Here is an 18,849-nt window from a genome sequence, read left to right as displayed (position 1 = left end):
TAGCTCCTTTATTAGTTGATGCAGTTTAATTATCTAACGTAACTTGTGCTTTTCTTTTCAGAACTTGTCACTTCAGATAGGAAATGATAGCAAAAAAACAAACAAAAAATACTCCATAATAAATACAGCAGCTTAGTTACCTCATCTAATCTCAAATCATGATTAACCACATTAAAGTAGTATGCTCACCATGTGTTGTGTGTCAAAATAATGTTACATTAAAAACTTAAATGCAGCAGCTCTTCACAGAATGTCTCGAAGTTTGTTCCTTCACATACAACCTCTCCATTAAACAGGAAATGCTTTTTTTTAAACTCTCAGTTCATGTACCTTGATTGTGTTGTGGAGTCAAAATGTGAAAGAGAACTGTGTTATTGAGACATGTAGAACTGCAATTCTACTTTTAAACCACACATTGTTTTTCTATACTAGCTCTGGTTTCATTTATTCAATTGAGAGGGCAGAAGGAGAAAAACAGTCATATCTTCACAATGGGGTTGACAAACTTATGAAAGGTCGCATGTGTCTCAGGAATTGAAACCTGGCTGGTAGAATTCAACCATGGAGTTCCTGGAAATATACGCATGAACTCAGGAGCTTAAACAGATTTAAAGACTTTGAAGGAGGAGAATCAAGTGGAGGGACTTTAGAAATGGAGGGAGTCGTAGTTGCAATATTACTTGCATCAAGGATAGCGTTTCTTTGAGGAAATTGGTGATGATGCTTGTAGATTTTAAGAGCAGGGACAGACTGTACTGGGAGAAAGAACTAGTAAGTTAAAATGTGTACAAAACCATGCGTTGGTCATTCAAATTAGAAGGGACGATAAGAAATAAAAACAAAGTTGTAAAGTATGACTAACATTAAATTTGGAAGTTTTAGCTAGACTGAAGATTTAATAAACTATAGGTACATTGCAAAGCACATTAAAAACTATAAGTTAATAACATCGGCCAAAGTAACAGTATTATATTATAGATAAACAACATACATGTAAATGGTTAAACTAAAACGAAAAACATTAATAGAATTTATAAAATTGTGAATTCAGAATCCCAGAGGAAAGTAGATATAACCCATGCTACAATGGATAATCTCTGAGAAGAATACATTCATGTGTACATTCATATCCTAGAAGATTACACAAATATTCAAAATGCTGGATACCAGTGAAACTTGGAGTACAACATGTAAAATTAACCCTGTGAAGCAAAGTGTAATTGCACATCATTGGAAATAAAATTAATCAAAACCCAACTAATACTCAAGTTACCGATTGTCTGTACGGATTTAGATTAATTACTACTGTATATATTCAAATTATGCATTCACTTCTCAATGCTTAACCTTCTGGTGGGATTGATTGTTACCATGGATGTTGATGAATCAAAGTGTTAGTTAATGCACGTCTGTGTCTGACCTCATTTTCGATGACTTTGCCGAGGAGAAATTAATTACAATTCAGTCTGTGCTGTACTGCATCCCACCACAGATTATTTACTATGTGTAATTCAATATATATCTCGACTATTCAATTTAAAACAGTTCAAAGTTAAGATAATTTAGGTATTTAGAGCCAGACAACATGGAAACAGTCCAACCAGTCCATGTCAACCATAATCCCAAACTACACTAGTCCCACATGCATAACCCTTCAATATGAATCGAGAATTAAATTAAAAGATAGAAAAATAGTTAAACACTTTGTATAATTCTTTCCCTGATACCAATGAGCTATTCTGTTATTCAATTTTGAATTCATGTTGCCTGTCAATCTCTCTCTCACCAATACATTGTTGCCTTCCAAATTCAGCTGTCATCTTTCCCAAGATTCCGTATTTAAACTTCTCCAGTTGGGTTTCAATTCTGCTCACCTCCACCCCTCCATTCTTCAAAGTTTTCTTTCTGTCTTTCTCATCAGTGTCACAGCACATTTTGAAATGGCTCTTCTTCCTGCTTTCACGATGTTATACCTAGTGTGGTAACCCCAAGAATGCTTAAACCCTAGTAGCACCAGGACTTTCAGCCCCTTAAGCTTGTTCTGCCATTCAATTAAATCATGAATGATCGGACTGAGGCCACAACTCCAAATTCCACCCTATTCTTGTCAGGCCCAAACACCCCAAAACCCAATAACCCACAACTGGGGTTTATAGCGGGCCTTGGGTCTGCTGTCGGGCTGGAGGCTTAAGCCAGGAGTAGCACCAGGATCCAGATGTTCTGTCCCTGCACTTCATTCCAAACAGCCTTGGACTCCCATCACTAATCAAGAATCTGACTATCTCAATCACAAAAAATATATAACAAACTCGCTAGTCACTTTCTAGACTTTCTGGAAGTAAGTTCCAAAAACTCAAACCTCAGAAAAACATTTCTCATTGCCCCTTAACCTTAAATGGGTGACCTCCTATTTTCAAACTGTCTCTCCTAGTTCTGTCTCACAAGAGGAAACATTCATTCAGCATCCACCAGGTCAACTTCCCTCAGGATCTTATATGTTTCAATAAGACCACATCTCATCTTTCTAAACTCAAATGGATATAAGCTCAACTAATCCAACCTTTCCACATAAGATAACTACCTTCACACAACTCAGAACTGTTTCTCATGCACTTACATCCTTTCTTAAAAAAGGCTAAAGCTTTGCTCACGACTCCAAATACAGACTCCTGGGATGAGCAGAAACGTCAGGGAGGATTTATTTGAAACATAAAGATGCTGAGGGGTCATCACCGGATGAATGTTGAAGGATGCTTTCTCTTCTGGAAGAGTCTAAAACTAGGGGGTCATTGTTTAAAAATAAGAGGCCACCCACTTCAGTCAGTGATGAGGAAACATTACAAGTCATAGCGTCATAAAGATGTGCAGCACAGAAACAGACCCTTTGGTCCAATTCAGCTATCCCAACAAGATATCCTAAATAAATCTGGTCCCATTTGCCAGCACCTAGCCCATATCCCTCTAAATCCTTCCTATTCATATAGCCATTCAGATGTTTTTTTCAATGTCATTGTATCAGCTTCCACCACTTCCCCTGGCAGCTCATTCCATATATATGTGACAACGTTGCCCTTTAGGTCACTTTTAAATCTAGTTTGTATTCCCCCACCCCAGGGAATAGACCTTGGCTACTCACTCTATTCATGCCCCTCATAATTTTATAAACTTTTAAAAGGTCACCCCCAACTTCTGAGGCTCCAAGGAAAATAACCCCACACTATTCACAGTGGGCGGCACGGTGGCACAGTGGGCGGCACGGTGGCACAGTGGTTAGCACTGCTGCCTCATAGCGCCTGAGACCCGGGTTCAATTCCCAACTCAGGCGACTGACTGTGTGGAGTTTGCACGTTCTCCTCGTGTCTGCGTGGGTTTCCTCTGGGTGCTCCGGTTTCCTCCCACAGTCACAAAGATGTGCGGGTCAGGTGAATTGGCCATGCTAAATTGCCCGTAGTGTTAGGTAAAGGAGTAAATGTAGGGGTATGGGTGGGTTGCGCTTCGGCGGGTCGGTGTGGACTTGTTGGGCCAAAGGGCCTGTTTCCGCACTGTAAGTAATCTATTCAGCCTCTCCCTATAGCTCAAACCATAGCAGCATCCTTGTAAATATTTTCTGAACCCTCTCAAGTTACACAATTTCTTTGCTATTGTAGGGAGACCAGAATTGCATGCAGTATTCCAATAGTGGCCTTACCAAAGTCCTGTAAGCCACAACATGTAAAGCATACCAAATGCCTTCTTCACTACCCTGTCTACCTGAGACTACACTTTCAAGGAACAATGAACTTGCACTCCAAGGTCTCTGTGTTCAATAACACTCCCCAGGACTTTACCATTAAGTGTATAAGTCCTGCCTTGATTTGCCTTTCCAAAACATAGCACCTCATATTTATCTAAACTAAACTCCATCTGCCACTTCTGATCCCATTTGTCTTTGAAATTCCCTTCCTCAAAAGGCAGTGGAAACAGAATCTTTAAAATATTTTTAAGGTAGTAGATACGGCTCAGCAGAGGTTATTAACGTTAGCATGACAAGTAATAGGACAGAGAGTATGGGAAGACTCAGGAATCTGACTTCAGGCACAAAAGATAAGGGAGACAACCATGAGAATTGGGGGGCAATCAGCACAGGATTGAGGGTGTTGTACCTAAATGCACGCAGTAGATGAAACAAGGTAAATGAGCTTTAGCACAGATTGAAACTGGCAGGTACAATATTGTGGGTACAACAGAGACATGATTGGAAGGGATTCAAGGCTGGGAACTAAATACCCAAGAATACCTGTCCTATCGAAAGGACAAGAAAATGAGAAGAGGGAGCAGTTTCCTTGATATTAAGAATGAAATTAAATCAACAGTGAGACGCAACATAGGGTCAGAAGGCATAGAATCTGTGTGGATAGAGTTGAGGAATTACAAAGATTAAAAGACCCTTATGGGAGTAATATACATGTCCCCCTAACAGGGGTCAGGATGTGGGGGAGAATGTCAAATCAGGAATTAGGAAAGGCATGTAGAAATGTACTATTATATTAGTGACGGGAGACTTCAATGTGCAGATTGACTGGGAAAATCAGGTTCATAGCAGACCTCAAGGAAAGGAATTTGTGGAATGTCCACAAGATGGGGAAACTTGTGGTACAGACCACTAAAGAACAGGCAATTCAGCAATTGGTGATGTGTAATGAGGCAGACTTGATTAGGGAGCTTACGGTGAAGGAACCCTTTGGGACAGTGGCTATAATATGGTAAAATTCACCTTGCAGTTTGACAGGGAGGAACTGAAATCAGATGTAATCATATTACAATTGAGCAAAGAGAACTTCAAAGACATGAGGGAGGAACTGGCCAGAATCAATTGGAAGGGGAACCCAGCAGGAATCCTGTTCCCTCTGTTCATCTGTCTGTCCTTTCAATCCGTCATGCACAATGGCAGGAGTTTCTGCAGGGAATTTGGGAAGCACAGCAGAAATTCATCCCAAGGATGAAGCAACATATTACAGGAGGACAAGACAACCATGGCTGACAAAGGAAGCCCTGAATGGTCTGACTACTTCTCAGACTATATCCCTTGTTCTAAAATCCTCACCCAGTGGAAACAGTTTTCCTTTAGCTACCCTGTCTTTTCCTGTTAATAATTTGAAGACTTGATCAAATCATCCCTTAACCACCAACAAAATGCGGGCGCAGCTTGATGAGAGGATTTCAAAATGCAATTTCAAAATAACTAAAGGCCAAAGTATGAATTCTCCAAGGAGTCCCTTCACTTCTTGGAATACATCTTCAACAGCGATGGATTAATGGCAAATACACAAAAGAAAAATCGTTACAGGTTTTCTACTTAGAAATCAGTTTCTGGCCTGCAAAGATTTTTTGAGATGATAGGCAAAATGCTTGCTTCATTTGGTGATACAACAGAACCACTGAGACAACTCCTGAGGAAATACAAGAAATGGTTGAGGAACCCACAATGGAATGGAGAAGACTACTTCTTAAGAAAAGAAAAAGCACATTAGTAAGGTTAGTGGAAAGCCTTTAAAAACCAGCACACAACAAGTAGAAAAAGCAATATAGAGTTAAGTTGAGATATGAGGGTAAGCTAGTTTGTAGTAAAAATTATTGCTGTGGATTTTTATCAGATAAATAGATAGTAAGAAAGAGATAAGAGTAGACATTGGTCCATTGGAAAATGAGGCTGGAGAAGTTGCAATGGGGAATAGGGAAATGGCAGACGAGCTGAATAGGTACTTTGTATCAGTCTTCACAATAGTAGACACTAGTAACATAACAGAACTTCAAGAGACACAAAGGGCAGAGGTGACTGTGTTGGCCATCATTAAGGAGGAGGTGTGGATAAGTTGAAAGATCTGGATATGGAGAGATCATCCAGACTGGATGGACAATATGCTGGGGTTCTGAAGGAGATAGCTAAGGAAATTGTATAGACATTAGTGGTGATTTTTCAGAAATCAGTGGAGGGAGGGAGGGTCCCAGAGGACTGGAAAATGGCTAATGTATCACTCCTGTATAAGAAGGGAGGCAGACAAAAGACAGGAAACTATTGGGCAGTTAGCATGACTTGGTCATTGCTAAGATTATGGAGTCGATTATTAAGGAGGAGATTATGGTGTACTTGGAAGACATGGTAAAATAAGGCTGAGCTAGCATGGCTTCATCAAGGCAAGGACACTCCTAACATATCTATTAGAATTCTTTGAGGAGATAAAAAGCAGGTTAGACAAAGGAGAGATGGTAGACATGATCTATTTGGCTTTCCAGAAGGCTTTTGAGAAGGTGCTCCACAAGTGGCTGTGCAATAAGCTAAGAGCAAGGTATTGGCATGGATAGAGGATTGGCTAACTGACAGAAGGCAGAGAGGAGGGATAGATTAATCTTTTTCAGAATGGTAGCCCATGACAAGTTGACAAGGGTCAGTGTTGGGACCGCAATTATTCATGTTATACATTAATGAATTGGATGAAAGAACTGAGGGCATTGTTGCTAAATTTGTAGATGGCATAAGGATAGGTGGAAGGACAGATAGTGTTGAGGAAGTGGGGAGTCTGCAGAGTGATTTGGACAGGCTGGGAGAGTGCACAAAGAAGTGGTAGATGGAATTTATTGCGGGAAAGTGTAAGCTTATGCACTTTGGTAAGAAGAAGTGGCTTCAACTCTATTCTAAATGGGGAAAGGCTTTGGAAATCTGGAGCACAAAGAGACTTATGAGTCCTAGTTTGGGATCATCTTAAGGATAACATGGAAATTCAATTAGCAGTTAGGAAGGCAAATGCAACTTTAGCATTCATTTCATAAGTGGTAGAATACAAGAGCACAGACATGCTGTTGAGGCTGTATGAGGCTCTGGTCAGACCACATTTAGAATATTGAGAATGATTTTAGGCCTAGTATCAAAAGAAGAATGTGTTGGTCTTGGAGGGGATTCAGAAGGAGTTTACAAGAATGATGCTGATGATGAAGGACTTGTCATATGAGCAGCAGTTTAGGGTTCTGGGTCTGTACCCAATGGAGTTTAGAAGGATGGGGTAGGGGATTCTCACTGAAACTTACAGAATAGTGAGAGGCCTGGATAGAGTAAACATGGATCAATCACAATTGAATGGTGGAGCAAACTTAATGGGCCGAATGGCTTAATTCTGCGCATATATACCTTATAGTTATGGACGTTATTGAAAGGAAGAGTCGAGTCAAAGGGCTGAGTGGCCTAGTCTTATTCCTTGATCCCTTGGAATAAATGACAATCCATTTGCCTTGTTAATCACTTCCTGTACCAGTATACTAACGTTTTGGTGATTCATGTACCAGGACATCAAAATCCCTCAGAGTTCTGCAATCTTGCTCCTTTGAAATAATGCACTGCATCTCTATTCCCCCTGCCGAAGTGGACAAGTTCACATTTTCCTATAGAGCACTCCAAACACCTGTCACTTGTCACACTGCTTTTACTCGGTCCACAATTTAATGCAATAATAAAGTATGAAAGTATCAGGCAGTCTGACTTGTTAAGAGTGGAGCATTCAGACCGTTGGTAATAGGGTAGAACCAACTGTTGCTGTTGTTTCTCAGGTTTAATTTTTACGCACAAAGGAGTGATTGCAGACTGCTTTTATCCTCTGCACAACTTACTTTCATACCTAATTTTGCATCATCACACATTTAGCAACTGGACATTCAGCCTCTTCATCCATCTCTCCTTTGTGTGTGAAAATTAAATCTGAAATGCAGCTTTGTACTAACAATAGCCAGCCCTACCTCAGTACCACCTCTGTGAATTCTTCCAATGTTACCAGATCAGTCTGCTTAATGAATATTCAGCCGCTGCTCCAATCTTTGTTTCCGAGGTACCATCTCTATCCCACTCCATGGTAACAGAGCAAGATAAAGCTAGTCTGTTCTGATCTTGATGTTACATATGACCCCACGATCTGCTTCCAACCATGTGTGACTTCGACATCAAGAGCATCCATTTCCACCTTCATAACATTGTCTTTCATGCTGTCTCAGCTCATCTGCTTCATACCTACATTGCCTTAGACTCAATTATTACAATTGACTTCTGACCAGTCTACCTCATTTTATCCTCCATAAACTTAAGGGCATCAGAACATTGCTGACACACTGCTTTTCTAAACTAGCGCCAAATCTCTTTCGCCTAGTACCCATGTGCTCACTGACTGAACTTAACATCTGTTCAAGCAATATTTTGATTTTAAAATTCTCAACCATATTTACAAACTCTTCCGTGGCCTCATCCTCACCACCCTCTGCATGAAAAAGTTGCCCCATAGATCCCTTACAAAATCCTTCTCCTCTCATGTTAAACCTGTGCCCTCTACTTTTGGACCCACATAACCTGGGAAAAAGACCTTAGCTATTCACCATATCTATGCCCTTCATGATTTTATAAACCTCCATAAGGCCACCCCTCAACCTCCAACACTCCAGGGAAAATAGACTGGGGCTATTTAACCCCTCCTTATATCTCATACCTTCCAACCCTGGCAACATCCTTGCAAATCTTTATTGCACCCTTTCAAGTTTCACAACATTGTTCCTTTAGCAGGAAGACCAGAACTGAGCCCTGTATTCTCAAGGTGTCTTCACCAATGGCCACTTTGGTGGACAGCCAGAACATGACATTCCAACTCCTATACTCAATGCACAGACCAATAAAGGCAAGTGTACCAATCCCCTACTTCGCTACCCTGTTTACCCATGGCTTTGCTTTCAAGGAACTGTGAATCTGCATTCCAAGGTCTCTTTGCTCAGCAACACTCCTCAGAACCCCACCCTGATTTGCCTTAACAAAATGCAAAGCCTTACATTTATCTAAATTAAACTCCATCGACCACTCCTCATCTATTGGCCTGTCTGATCAACTATTGATCATATATTATAAACCTGAGCATGTAGGAGACATTGATGTGGCCACACCTGGGGCATTGGGTCCCTCTAGATTAGAGTGGTGCTGGAAAAGCACAGCAGTCCACTCTAATCTAGCATCTGGTTTCCAGCATCTGCAGTACTTGTTTTTACCTCATCCTCTCTCTTTCTATTCCTCAATAATCCTGTCACCTTCTGAAGCATTTGCATTCATCCAATCCCGACAAAGAGCAAACCCAATTTTAATTATTCTTTTCACCATCAGTTTCTAGTCAGTCGGTTGCTTAGGCCCTAAGTTCAGGAATTCTTACTACACCTTGTTTTCCTCCTTAAAGATGCTTCTTAAATCCAACCATTTCTTCAAGTCTTTGGCCAACTGACTTGTTATCCCTTTAAAAGGCTTGATGTTGTATTTTGTTTTAAATTGCTCCTGTGATGTACCTTGGAATAGGTCATGACGTTAAATACTCTGATTAAATAAACTTGTTACCTCCTGAAACTATAAAATAAAAGACATATGGAACTAACTCACTCTTTCTGCATATGTGAAACTAGCCCCTTTACTGCAAAAGTAGAATGGTTGGTGCAGATTTAGTGAGTCTGCAATAGCAATGCATTTTGGATCCAAGCCTTTATCACACTATAAGATATAACTAACAATCATATTCAAGCACTTAAGGCAAGCAAGTCTTCAATGAACTATTTTCTTTTATTCAAGGTGTTCTCCAGCATAGAATAGAAAACCTTTTTCTCAGACCTTTGGAGGGACTTCCCTTTCTATTCTAAGGTTCCTATATAAAACTAGTTTAAAAATGCTATTTTAATTTAAGTTTTACCATCCCCAATTTTGTAATACAAATTTTAACACATAGGTCACTGAAAATAAAAAGTCTGCACACAAAGATTAGTATGCTATACTTAGGAATTACAATTTATAAATTCCTCACTTCATCACAGCTATTTACTCCAGAATTGTCTTTCTTGAATCCAAGTGGAATTTTCACTTCTTGACATCAAGTTGTGACTGGAATAATTTTGCCAACTCATACTTTTTTTTTCTAATAAATTCTTTCAGAGGATGTGGGGATTACTAGTGTGGCCAGTGTTGATTACCCATGTGAAGGCAGTGGTGTATTGCCTTCTTGAACTACTGGCACTCCCTCCGGTGCATACCCATTGTACTGTGAAGAAAGCAGTTCCAGGATTCTGACTCAGCAATAGAGAAGGAATGCCAATATAGTTCCAATACAGGATGGCAGTGGTGTTGACATGCACCTCCTGCTCTTGTTCTTCAAATCTGTAGAGGTCATGGGTTTAGAGGGTACTGTCAAAGGAGCCTTAATGGGTTACTGATGTGTATCTGATAGACAATGCACACCACTATCACTTCCATCAGTGGTGGAAGCAGTGAATGTTCAAGATGGTGGATGAGGCATCAGTCAACTTTGCGCAGCACTGCCCAAATTTAAATTAGGGACAGGATTTACTCACATTTGGACAAATATGCTCTTATTAGCAATAGGCTGCATGGCTTTATGCAGGGACGTCATGTGCGACAGATTTGGTTGAGTTTTTGTGAGAAAGTAATAAAGATGATTAATGAGAGTAAGGCAATGGATGTTGTCTATATGGAGTTTAGCAGCATCTTTGACAAGGTCCCTTATAGCAGGCTGATACGAAAGATGAAATCACATGGGATCTACAGTGAGCTAGTAAAGTGGACACAGAGGATGAACAGTAGTGGTGGAAGGGTGTTTATCTGACAGGAAATATTTAACCAGTGGTGTTCCACAGGAAGCAATCCTCAGTTATTTGAACATCAATTATCCGAATGCGGGATTATCCTAACAAGATCTCAAGATCACATAAAAATTTTATTAAATTTAAACAAAAGCACAAAGAGAGCAGGCACCTTGAGCTGGCAACAGGAGGAGGAACAGGGTCGCCACGGGATCCTACTCCTGCTATTGCTGTCGCCACAGGAATCCTGCTCTTATTATTGGCATTGCCATGGGGGACTCTGACAGTTATCCGAACAAAACACTCCCCACTTGTTTCATTCAGATAATCGAAGTTGTTCTGTATACAATAAGTGGCAGAACCCTTAAAAGCATTAACATGCAGCAGGATCAAGGTGTACAGGTTGACAGTTTCCCGAGAGTGGCAACACAGGTGGATTAGGTGGTCAAGGCGGCATATAGCATACTTACCTTTCTTGGTCAGCGCATAAAGTATAAAAAAAAATCACAAGTTGCATGACTACAGAACTTTAGTTAGGACACATTTGGAATATTGTATACAGTTCTGGTCTTCACAGTACCAGAACATAGAACAATACAGCACAGAACAGGCCCTTTGGCCCTTAATGTTGCGTCGACCTGTGAACTAATCTAAGCCCATCACCCTACACTATTCTATCATCATCCATATGCTTATCCAAGGACTGTTTAAATGCCCCCAATGTGAACAAGTTAGAAGATGTGGAGGCTTTATGAAGGGTACACAAAAGGTTTACCTGGGCAATGCCTTGTATGGAGGGTATTAGCTACGAAGGGGAACTGGACACACTTGGTTTATCTTCACTTGAACATCAAAAGATGAGAGGTGACCTGATGGCAGCTTACAAAATTATAAGAAGCATAGATAAAATGGATAGACAAAGTCTTTTTCCCCAAGATAGAAATATTGATTACTAGGGGACATAGGTTTAAAGGTAAAAGGAGGAAAGTTTAAAGGAGATGTGCGAGGTTAGTCATTTTGTTTTACACAGAGGTTGATAAGTGCCTGGAATGCACTACCAGAGAAGGTAGTAGAAACAGATACAGTAGCAATGTTTAAGAGGCATTTTGATAGATACATGTATAATCAGGGAATAGAAGGATACGGACTGTGTAGAGACAAAAGCTTTTTAGTGTAGAAAGGAGTCATGTATTGGCGCAGGCTTAGTGGGCCGAAGAGCCTGTTCCTGTGCTGTACTTCTTTTTATTCTTCGGTACGTATTTTTGGAGCTGTACATATTCAAGCTTGGAGAGAGAATGTAATCAAACTTTGGGATCTGTAGCCCACAGACAAACAAATTGGGGAGTCAGGAAGTGAGCAACACGTCAAAGAATTCCCAGCCTCAAAAATTCTATCGCAACTACAGAGTTGATATGGTTGGTCTATTTGAATTGTAACCTGCATGATAGTAACATGAGTAATTTGGTGATGAGCTGAAAATGTATTGCTAGAAAAGCGCAGCAGGTCAGGCAGCATCCAAGGAGCAGGAGAATCGACGTTTCGAGCATAAGCCCTTCTTCAGGAATGAGGAAAGTGTGTCCAGCAGGCTGAGATAAAAGATAGGGAGGAGGGACTTGGGGGAGGGGTGTTGGAAATGCAATAGGTGGAAGGAGGTCAAGGTGAGGATGATAGGCCGGAGTGGGGTGGGGGGCGGAGAGGTCAGGAAGAAGACTGCAGGTTAGGAAGGCGGTGCTGAGTTCAAGGGATTTGACTGAGACAAGGTGGGGGGAGAGAAAATGAGGAAACTGGAGAAATCTGAGTTCATCCCTTGTGGATGGAGGGTTCCTAGGCAGAAGATGAGGTGCTCTTCCTCCAACCGTCGTGTTGTTATGGTCTGGCGAAGGAGGAGTCCAAGGACCTGCATGTCCCTGGTGGAGTGGGAGGGGGAGTTGAAGTGTTGAGCCACGGGGTGGTTGGGTTGGTTGGTCGGGGTGTCTCAGAGGTGTTCTCTGAAACATTCCGCAAGTAGGTGGCCTGTCTCCCCAATATAGAGGAGGCCACATCGAGTGCAGCGGATGCAATAAATGATGTGTGTGGAGGTGCAGGTGAATTTGTGGTGGATATGGAAGGATCCCTTGGGGCCTTAGAGAGAAGTAAGGGAGGAGGTGTGGGCGCAAGTTTTGCATTTCTTGCAGTTGCAGGGGAAGGTGCCGGTAGTGGAGGTTGGGTCGGTGGGGATGTGGACCTGACGAGGGAGTCAAGGAGGGAGTGGTCGTTTCAGAACGCTGATAGGGGAGGGGAGGGAAATATATCCCTGGTGGTGGGGTCCGTTTGGAGGTGGCGGAAATGACGGCGGATGATAAGCTGTATATGGAGGTTGATGGGGTGGTAGGTGAGAACCAGTGGGGTTCTGTTCTGGTGGCGGTTGGAGGGGCGGGGCTCAAGGGCAGAGGACCGGGAAGTGGAGGAGATGCGGTGGAGGGCATCGTCGATCATGTCGGGGGGGAAATTGCAGTCGTTAAAGAAAGAGGCCATCTGGGTTGTACAGTACTGGAACTGGTCCTCCTGTGAGCAGATGCGGCGGAGACTAAGGAATTGGGAATATGGGATGGCGTTTTTACAGGAGGCAGAGTGGGAGGAGGTGTGGTCTAGGTAGCTGTGGGAGTCAGTCGGTTTATAGTAAATGTCCAATATGGCATTGAATATTAAGAGGAGATGGTGAGATCATCCGTACTTGGAGATTAGTCATTCCCTGGTGTGAACATTCCTTGCGCTTTATCAATGGATGCTGTCCAATGTTTACTGCATTAGACACAGACTGCCTCACTATCTAGCAAGTTTATTCAAATATGTCCTATTTCCGCTCCAACTATAAAGTTAAGTCACAAAATAATCTCTCATGAGCTCTTATTTAAACAAATGATTTCACATGGAACTGCGTTAAATTCTTTCTGGAAGTCCATAATGATAACATCCATGGACTTTCCTCCTGTCCACTTTGCTTATAACATTTTTCAGAAGTTCAGAGTGGATTGATCAACAAGTCCAATCTTTCATAAATCCATACTGATTCTCCATGACCAGATTCTACTTGTCCAAGTACTCAGTCAGTATCTTTGTTTACAGAGATCCAGTTATTCACCAAAACAGATGTTAAAATGGAAATTTGGTTCACTGTTTAAAATTTTAAAATCCAAAGGCCAATTGCATCTATCTGGTTTGGAACATGTATGATGAGCACATCTGCCATTTGCACAATAGTTTAATACCCTGAGGTGGAAACCATCATCATTAGAAACGCTTTGTTCACTCTCAAGTTATCTCGGTTACCTTTTCTTTTAGTACATGTAAATTAAATCCAAATTCCTCACTTCAAACCAACTTTAGGTTCCCAGACTATGGTCTTAACCTCCACTACACAAACAATGTACTTAATATTGGTGCACCTCCACCTAGCTAAAAGAGGTAGCCACAACATTACAGGGTCGTTGGAGGGAATCAGTAAATTTTTTAAAAAGTTCTATTCAAATTAGGTAAATCATTCAGAATCTCAGAAAGAATGCTCATTCTCGCTACTCTGTAACGTACCCTGTCAGAGCCAACACAAACCACAAATTGTGGAAATAAATATTAATTTAGTGGGGGTGGGGGTGGGAGTAGAGACAACAAGCTGGTGCTCTCCACAATACTGCTGTGATCAGTGAGAAACTACACAGCTTGGAGGTGCAAAGTGATCTGCAGATTCTAGTGTGTGAACTGAAAAAGGTTACTATGCAGGTATAGCATAACTTGGAAAGTAACAGTGTGTTCTCATCTCTGGTGAGAGGGATGGATCACAAAGATTACGTGTTAATTATGCAGGAGCAATCATGAGATTGCATCTGGATACTATTTACAGTATTAGTCTTTTTAGTTAAGGAAGAATGTGAATGTAAATAAGTGGAAGCAGTTCAGAGAAGGTTTACTAGACTGTGGACAGGAACGGTTGGACAGGCTAGTGTAAAGATCATTGAGGGTTGAGGATTGGGAATATGATACAGGCTATGGCGAATGAAGGAAGTTAAGGAGAGATGGATTGCGGGAGGAAAAAAGCTGAGATGGTTCAGGTGGATTGGGAGCATTGGGTGGATGAGATGGATCAATGTGGGGAGATTGAGATGGATCAGGTCAGATTTGGCAGCGGTTAGTTGTAGATATTTTCAAATCCACCTGTTCAGAGACATGGCTCAGGAAGTAAGGACACTATCATTGCACCACAAGCCTCAAAGTTACCCAGAAATTCAATTGGCTTATTGGTACAGAATTCTGGGGCTTTTGAGGAGCGATAACTTCTTCTTCATCATGTCCAGCCTCTGACCAGATACAGTAGAGATTGCAAGATTTTCCTGTATTTTTGCAGTTCAAACAGATAACTGAATCATGCTGCCATTGCAACTAACCTAAATGTAGTTCTTCGCAAGTTTGATTAGCATTGTGGTCGATTCGGCATTTGTAAATAATTCCAGGGCTTACTGTATCACCGAAGGATGTATTCGCTTTTGGAGCACCAACAACACACCTGTGGTAGCAAAAGGAATAATAAGTTATACCCAGGTTAAAACGGAACACCAGCTAGGACAGTCTCTGCTTGAGACACTGGCAAAAATCAGTGTGGTTTCAAAACTTCTGTCTGGAATATACCTGAAAGACATTACGCCCATTTTAAACATTCTAAACACGGAAATTTTTATCAAAATCTTTTTGACTTTACTTAGATAATTTCCAGTGCCGTTTGGCACTGTTTTAAAGAAGTTTATAGCGTTATGCTTGTTTAAGCTTGCCACGTGCAAATTGAAGTAGAAAAATGCGATATGAACTGTTTCAAAACCAAAACTCACCACTTTTCGTCTCTGTAACTGTGTAACAGTACCGAATAGCCAAACAAGGTCCCTGCAGGTCCTTTCACCAGTACAGGATTTTGCGAATCCAGATTGTACAGCATTCCCGTCCTGAACAAACAGCACAGAAACAAGTGCATCCAAATATCGCCCCAGTCAAAACTCCCCACAAACCTTTCCCGTCTCATTTTCGTTTCAATTTGAGTCGCACTGCGACACAAAAGTGTGCAGGACTTCTATTCCCTAACTTGAATCTTATTTCGAAACCTAACCGCAACATCTGCAAGACACCAGAGAGCAACTCCCCATCCGTTCTTTGCCGGGACTCGAATTAAATCCCCAGCGGTCAGTGTGCAATCTCTGCACGTGTGGGGGCGCTGTTGACCTCCTGGGCTAGAGTCAAGAGCTGAGCGACCAGGTCGCCCACACTATCCACACTATCCAGTACATACTGTACATATCAGGCCTGAAAGCATATCTATCTACAGATCACAATATTCTCCAATATGACATTTACCCTTTCATATTAGTTACTTGTGTTTTAATTTCAAAACTTTCAATGTTGGAGTACCTTGAGAATGTGGTGCAAAGACTGACAATTATCGTGAGGACTTTTCTGAGAAAAATAATCTCACAATCTAAATCTTGCCTAATCGCATCGTAATTGCCTTTCCCCCAGCTGTAACTCTTGCCCAGTGGTATACACCTATCCCTTTCTATCACCAGAGTAAACATAACAGAATTGTGATCGCTCTCACCAAAGTGCTCACCTATTTCCAAGTCTAATACCTGGCCGGGCTCATTACCCAGTACCAGATCTCATGGGGCTTCGCCCCTTGTTGGCCTGTCTACATACTGTATCAGGAAGCCCTCCTGCACACTCTGGACAAAAACTGACCTATCTATAGTACTCGTACTATATGTTTCCAGTCAATATTTGGAAAGTTGAACTCCCCCATGACAACTATCCTGTCTCTCTCACTCCTCTATAGAATCATCTTTGCTATCTTTCCTCTACATCTCTGGAACTATTTGGAGGCCTATAGAAAACTCCCAACAGGGTGACCTCTCCATTCCTATTTCTAATCTCAGCCCATACTACCTCAGTTGATGAGTCCCCAAACATCCTTTCTGCAACTGTAATACTGTCCTTGACCAACAATGCCACACCTCCCCCTCTTTTACCATCTTCTCTGTTCTTACTGAAGCATCTAAATCCTGGAACCTGCAACAACCATTCCTGTCCCTGCTCTATCCATGTCTCCAAAATGGCCACAAGATCGAAGTTCCAGGTACCAACCCACGCTGCAAGTTCACCCACCTTATTCCAGATGCTCCTGGTGTTGAAGTAGACACACTTCAAACCAACTTCTTGCTTCCTGGTGTCATCATGTGTCCCTGAAACTTGATTTCGGAACTCCCTACTCTCAATCTTTTCTATACTTGAACTACAATTTAGGTTCCCATCCCTCTGCTGGGTTAGTTTACATCCACCCCAACAGCCTTAGCGAATATCCCCCCCCCCCCAGGATATTGGTACCCCTTTGGTTCATCCTGCTTGTAGAGGTCCCACCTACCCCAAAAAGAGCCCCAATTATCCAAGAATCCAAAACCCTCACTCCTGCACCATCCCTGTAGCCACGTGTTCAACTCCTCTCTCTCCCTATTCCTCACCTCACTAACACGTGGCACTGGCAACAAACCAGAGACAACAACTCTGTTCGTCCTATCTCTCGGTTTCCATCCTAGCTCCCTGAATTTCTGCCTTAAATCCCCATCTCTCTTCCTACTTATGTCGTTGGTGCCTATGTGGACCATGACTTGGGGCTGCTCCCCCTCCCCCTTAAGGATCCCAGAAACACGATCAGAGACATCACGAACCCTGGCACTTGGGAGGCAACATACCAACCGTGAGTCTCTCTTGTCCCCACAGAACCTCTTATCTGTCCCCCTAACTATGGAGTCCCCAATGACTACTGCTCTGCTCCTCTTCCCCCTTCCCTTCTGAACAGCAGGGACAGACTCTGTGCCAGAGCCCTGTGCCCCACTGCTTTCCCCTGGTAAGTCCCCCCCCCCAACAGTATCCAAAACAGTATACTTGTTGTTGAGGGGAATGGCCACAGGGATCCCTGCACTGCCTGCCGGTTCCCTTTCCGTCCCCTGATTGTAACCCCTCTGCCTTTTTCTTGTACCTGAGGAGTGACTACGTCCCTGTAACTCCCCTCAATAACCCCCACTGACTCCCAATTGATCCAAGTTCATCCAGCTCTAGCTCCAGTTCCCTAATGTGGTTTTCGAGCAGCTGGAGTTGGGTGCATTTCCCGCAGATATAGTCAGCAGGGACACTAGTGGTGACCCTTACCTCCCACATTCTGCAGGAGGAACATTCAACTGCCCTAACCTCCATTCCCACTATTCTAAATTCCCAAAGAGACTTTGAAAAATAAGGAATAAAAAAATAAACTCGTTACCTTACCAATCTGGTGCACAGAATCTTTTATTTTGGTTAGAGGAGGAGGATGGGTGGGAGATACTACCCGAGTAGTATTTCGGGTAACGCGACCACACAAATATATGACTTCTCAGAAGTCCTTCGCTCCTCCCTCGCACCTCTCGGCAAAATCCAATCTTTCCTCATACCTTCAATTTTCATGGCCTGGGACCACCCCATAAATCCCCTCTGTTCTCTCTTTCCTGTAATATTGTGCCAGAATTGTATACAAAACTATAGCTGCAGCCTAATCACGTGACCTATCTGATTTGTCACCTTCAGGGACCTATGAAAATGCACGCCTAAGTCTCTCACTTTCTCTACTCCTCTCAATCCCCTCTCAGTAATTGTGTATTCCTTTTTATTTGCCCTCTCCAAATATAAACTATGCAAGGAATGGATTGTGAGATGAAAGTAATATTGTTTGAGAGGGGAATGGTGGGTACACTTCATGGTAGCTTACTGATAGAAGTCTACTCCCACTGGAGCAGAGACACTCTTTAGTTGCCTACCATCCCAGTTGGACAAGGCCACATACCCTGGAGCACCTTACTGAAGCAATACAATACACTCTTTTGGAAGCTTCCATGCCATCCTATGCGAGGGCATAGCATTCAGCTTGTTTTATAAGGATGAGTGCTCACGTGCTCCTTCAATAGCACTGCATTATCCCTCTGTCTTTTCCCACAGCTTATCTGCTGATGGAACTAAAATATCCAAAAGCTTGCCTGTCTTTCTGATGAAGGGCTTTTGCCCGAAACGTCGATTTCGCTGCTCGTTGGATGCTGCCTGAACTGCTGGGCTCTTCCAGCACCACTGATCCAGAATCTGGTTTCCAGCATCTGCAGTCATTGTTTTTACCCTGTC

The 18,849-nt window shown here is 42.2% G+C and overlaps 1 protein-coding gene across 1 annotated transcript in view; it reads right to left on the bottom strand.

Annotated features, from left to right (window-relative positions):
• Positions 1–15,595, bottom strand: part of itga4 (integrin alpha 4) — a 177,827-nt gene extending 162,232 nt beyond the window's left edge. Inside the window, exons 1-2 of the mRNA XM_060827973.1 lie at positions 15,492–15,595; positions 15,054–15,172 (exon numbers count right to left, since the gene is read on the bottom strand). Of these exons, the coding sequence (XP_060683956.1) occupies positions 15,054–15,172; positions 15,492–15,595 (223 nt within the window). The remainder of the gene's footprint in view (positions 1–15,053; positions 15,173–15,491) is intronic.
• Between the last annotated feature and the right edge of the window lie 3,254 nt (positions 15,596–18,849).

The sequence above is a fragment of the Hemiscyllium ocellatum genome, chromosome 7, assembly GCF_020745735.1.
Source record: "Hemiscyllium ocellatum isolate sHemOce1 chromosome 7, sHemOce1.pat.X.cur, whole genome shotgun sequence".
Classification (NCBI taxonomy): domain Eukaryota; kingdom Metazoa; phylum Chordata; class Chondrichthyes; order Orectolobiformes; family Hemiscylliidae; genus Hemiscyllium; species Hemiscyllium ocellatum.
This window is presented reverse-complemented; position numbering and strand designations above follow the sequence as displayed.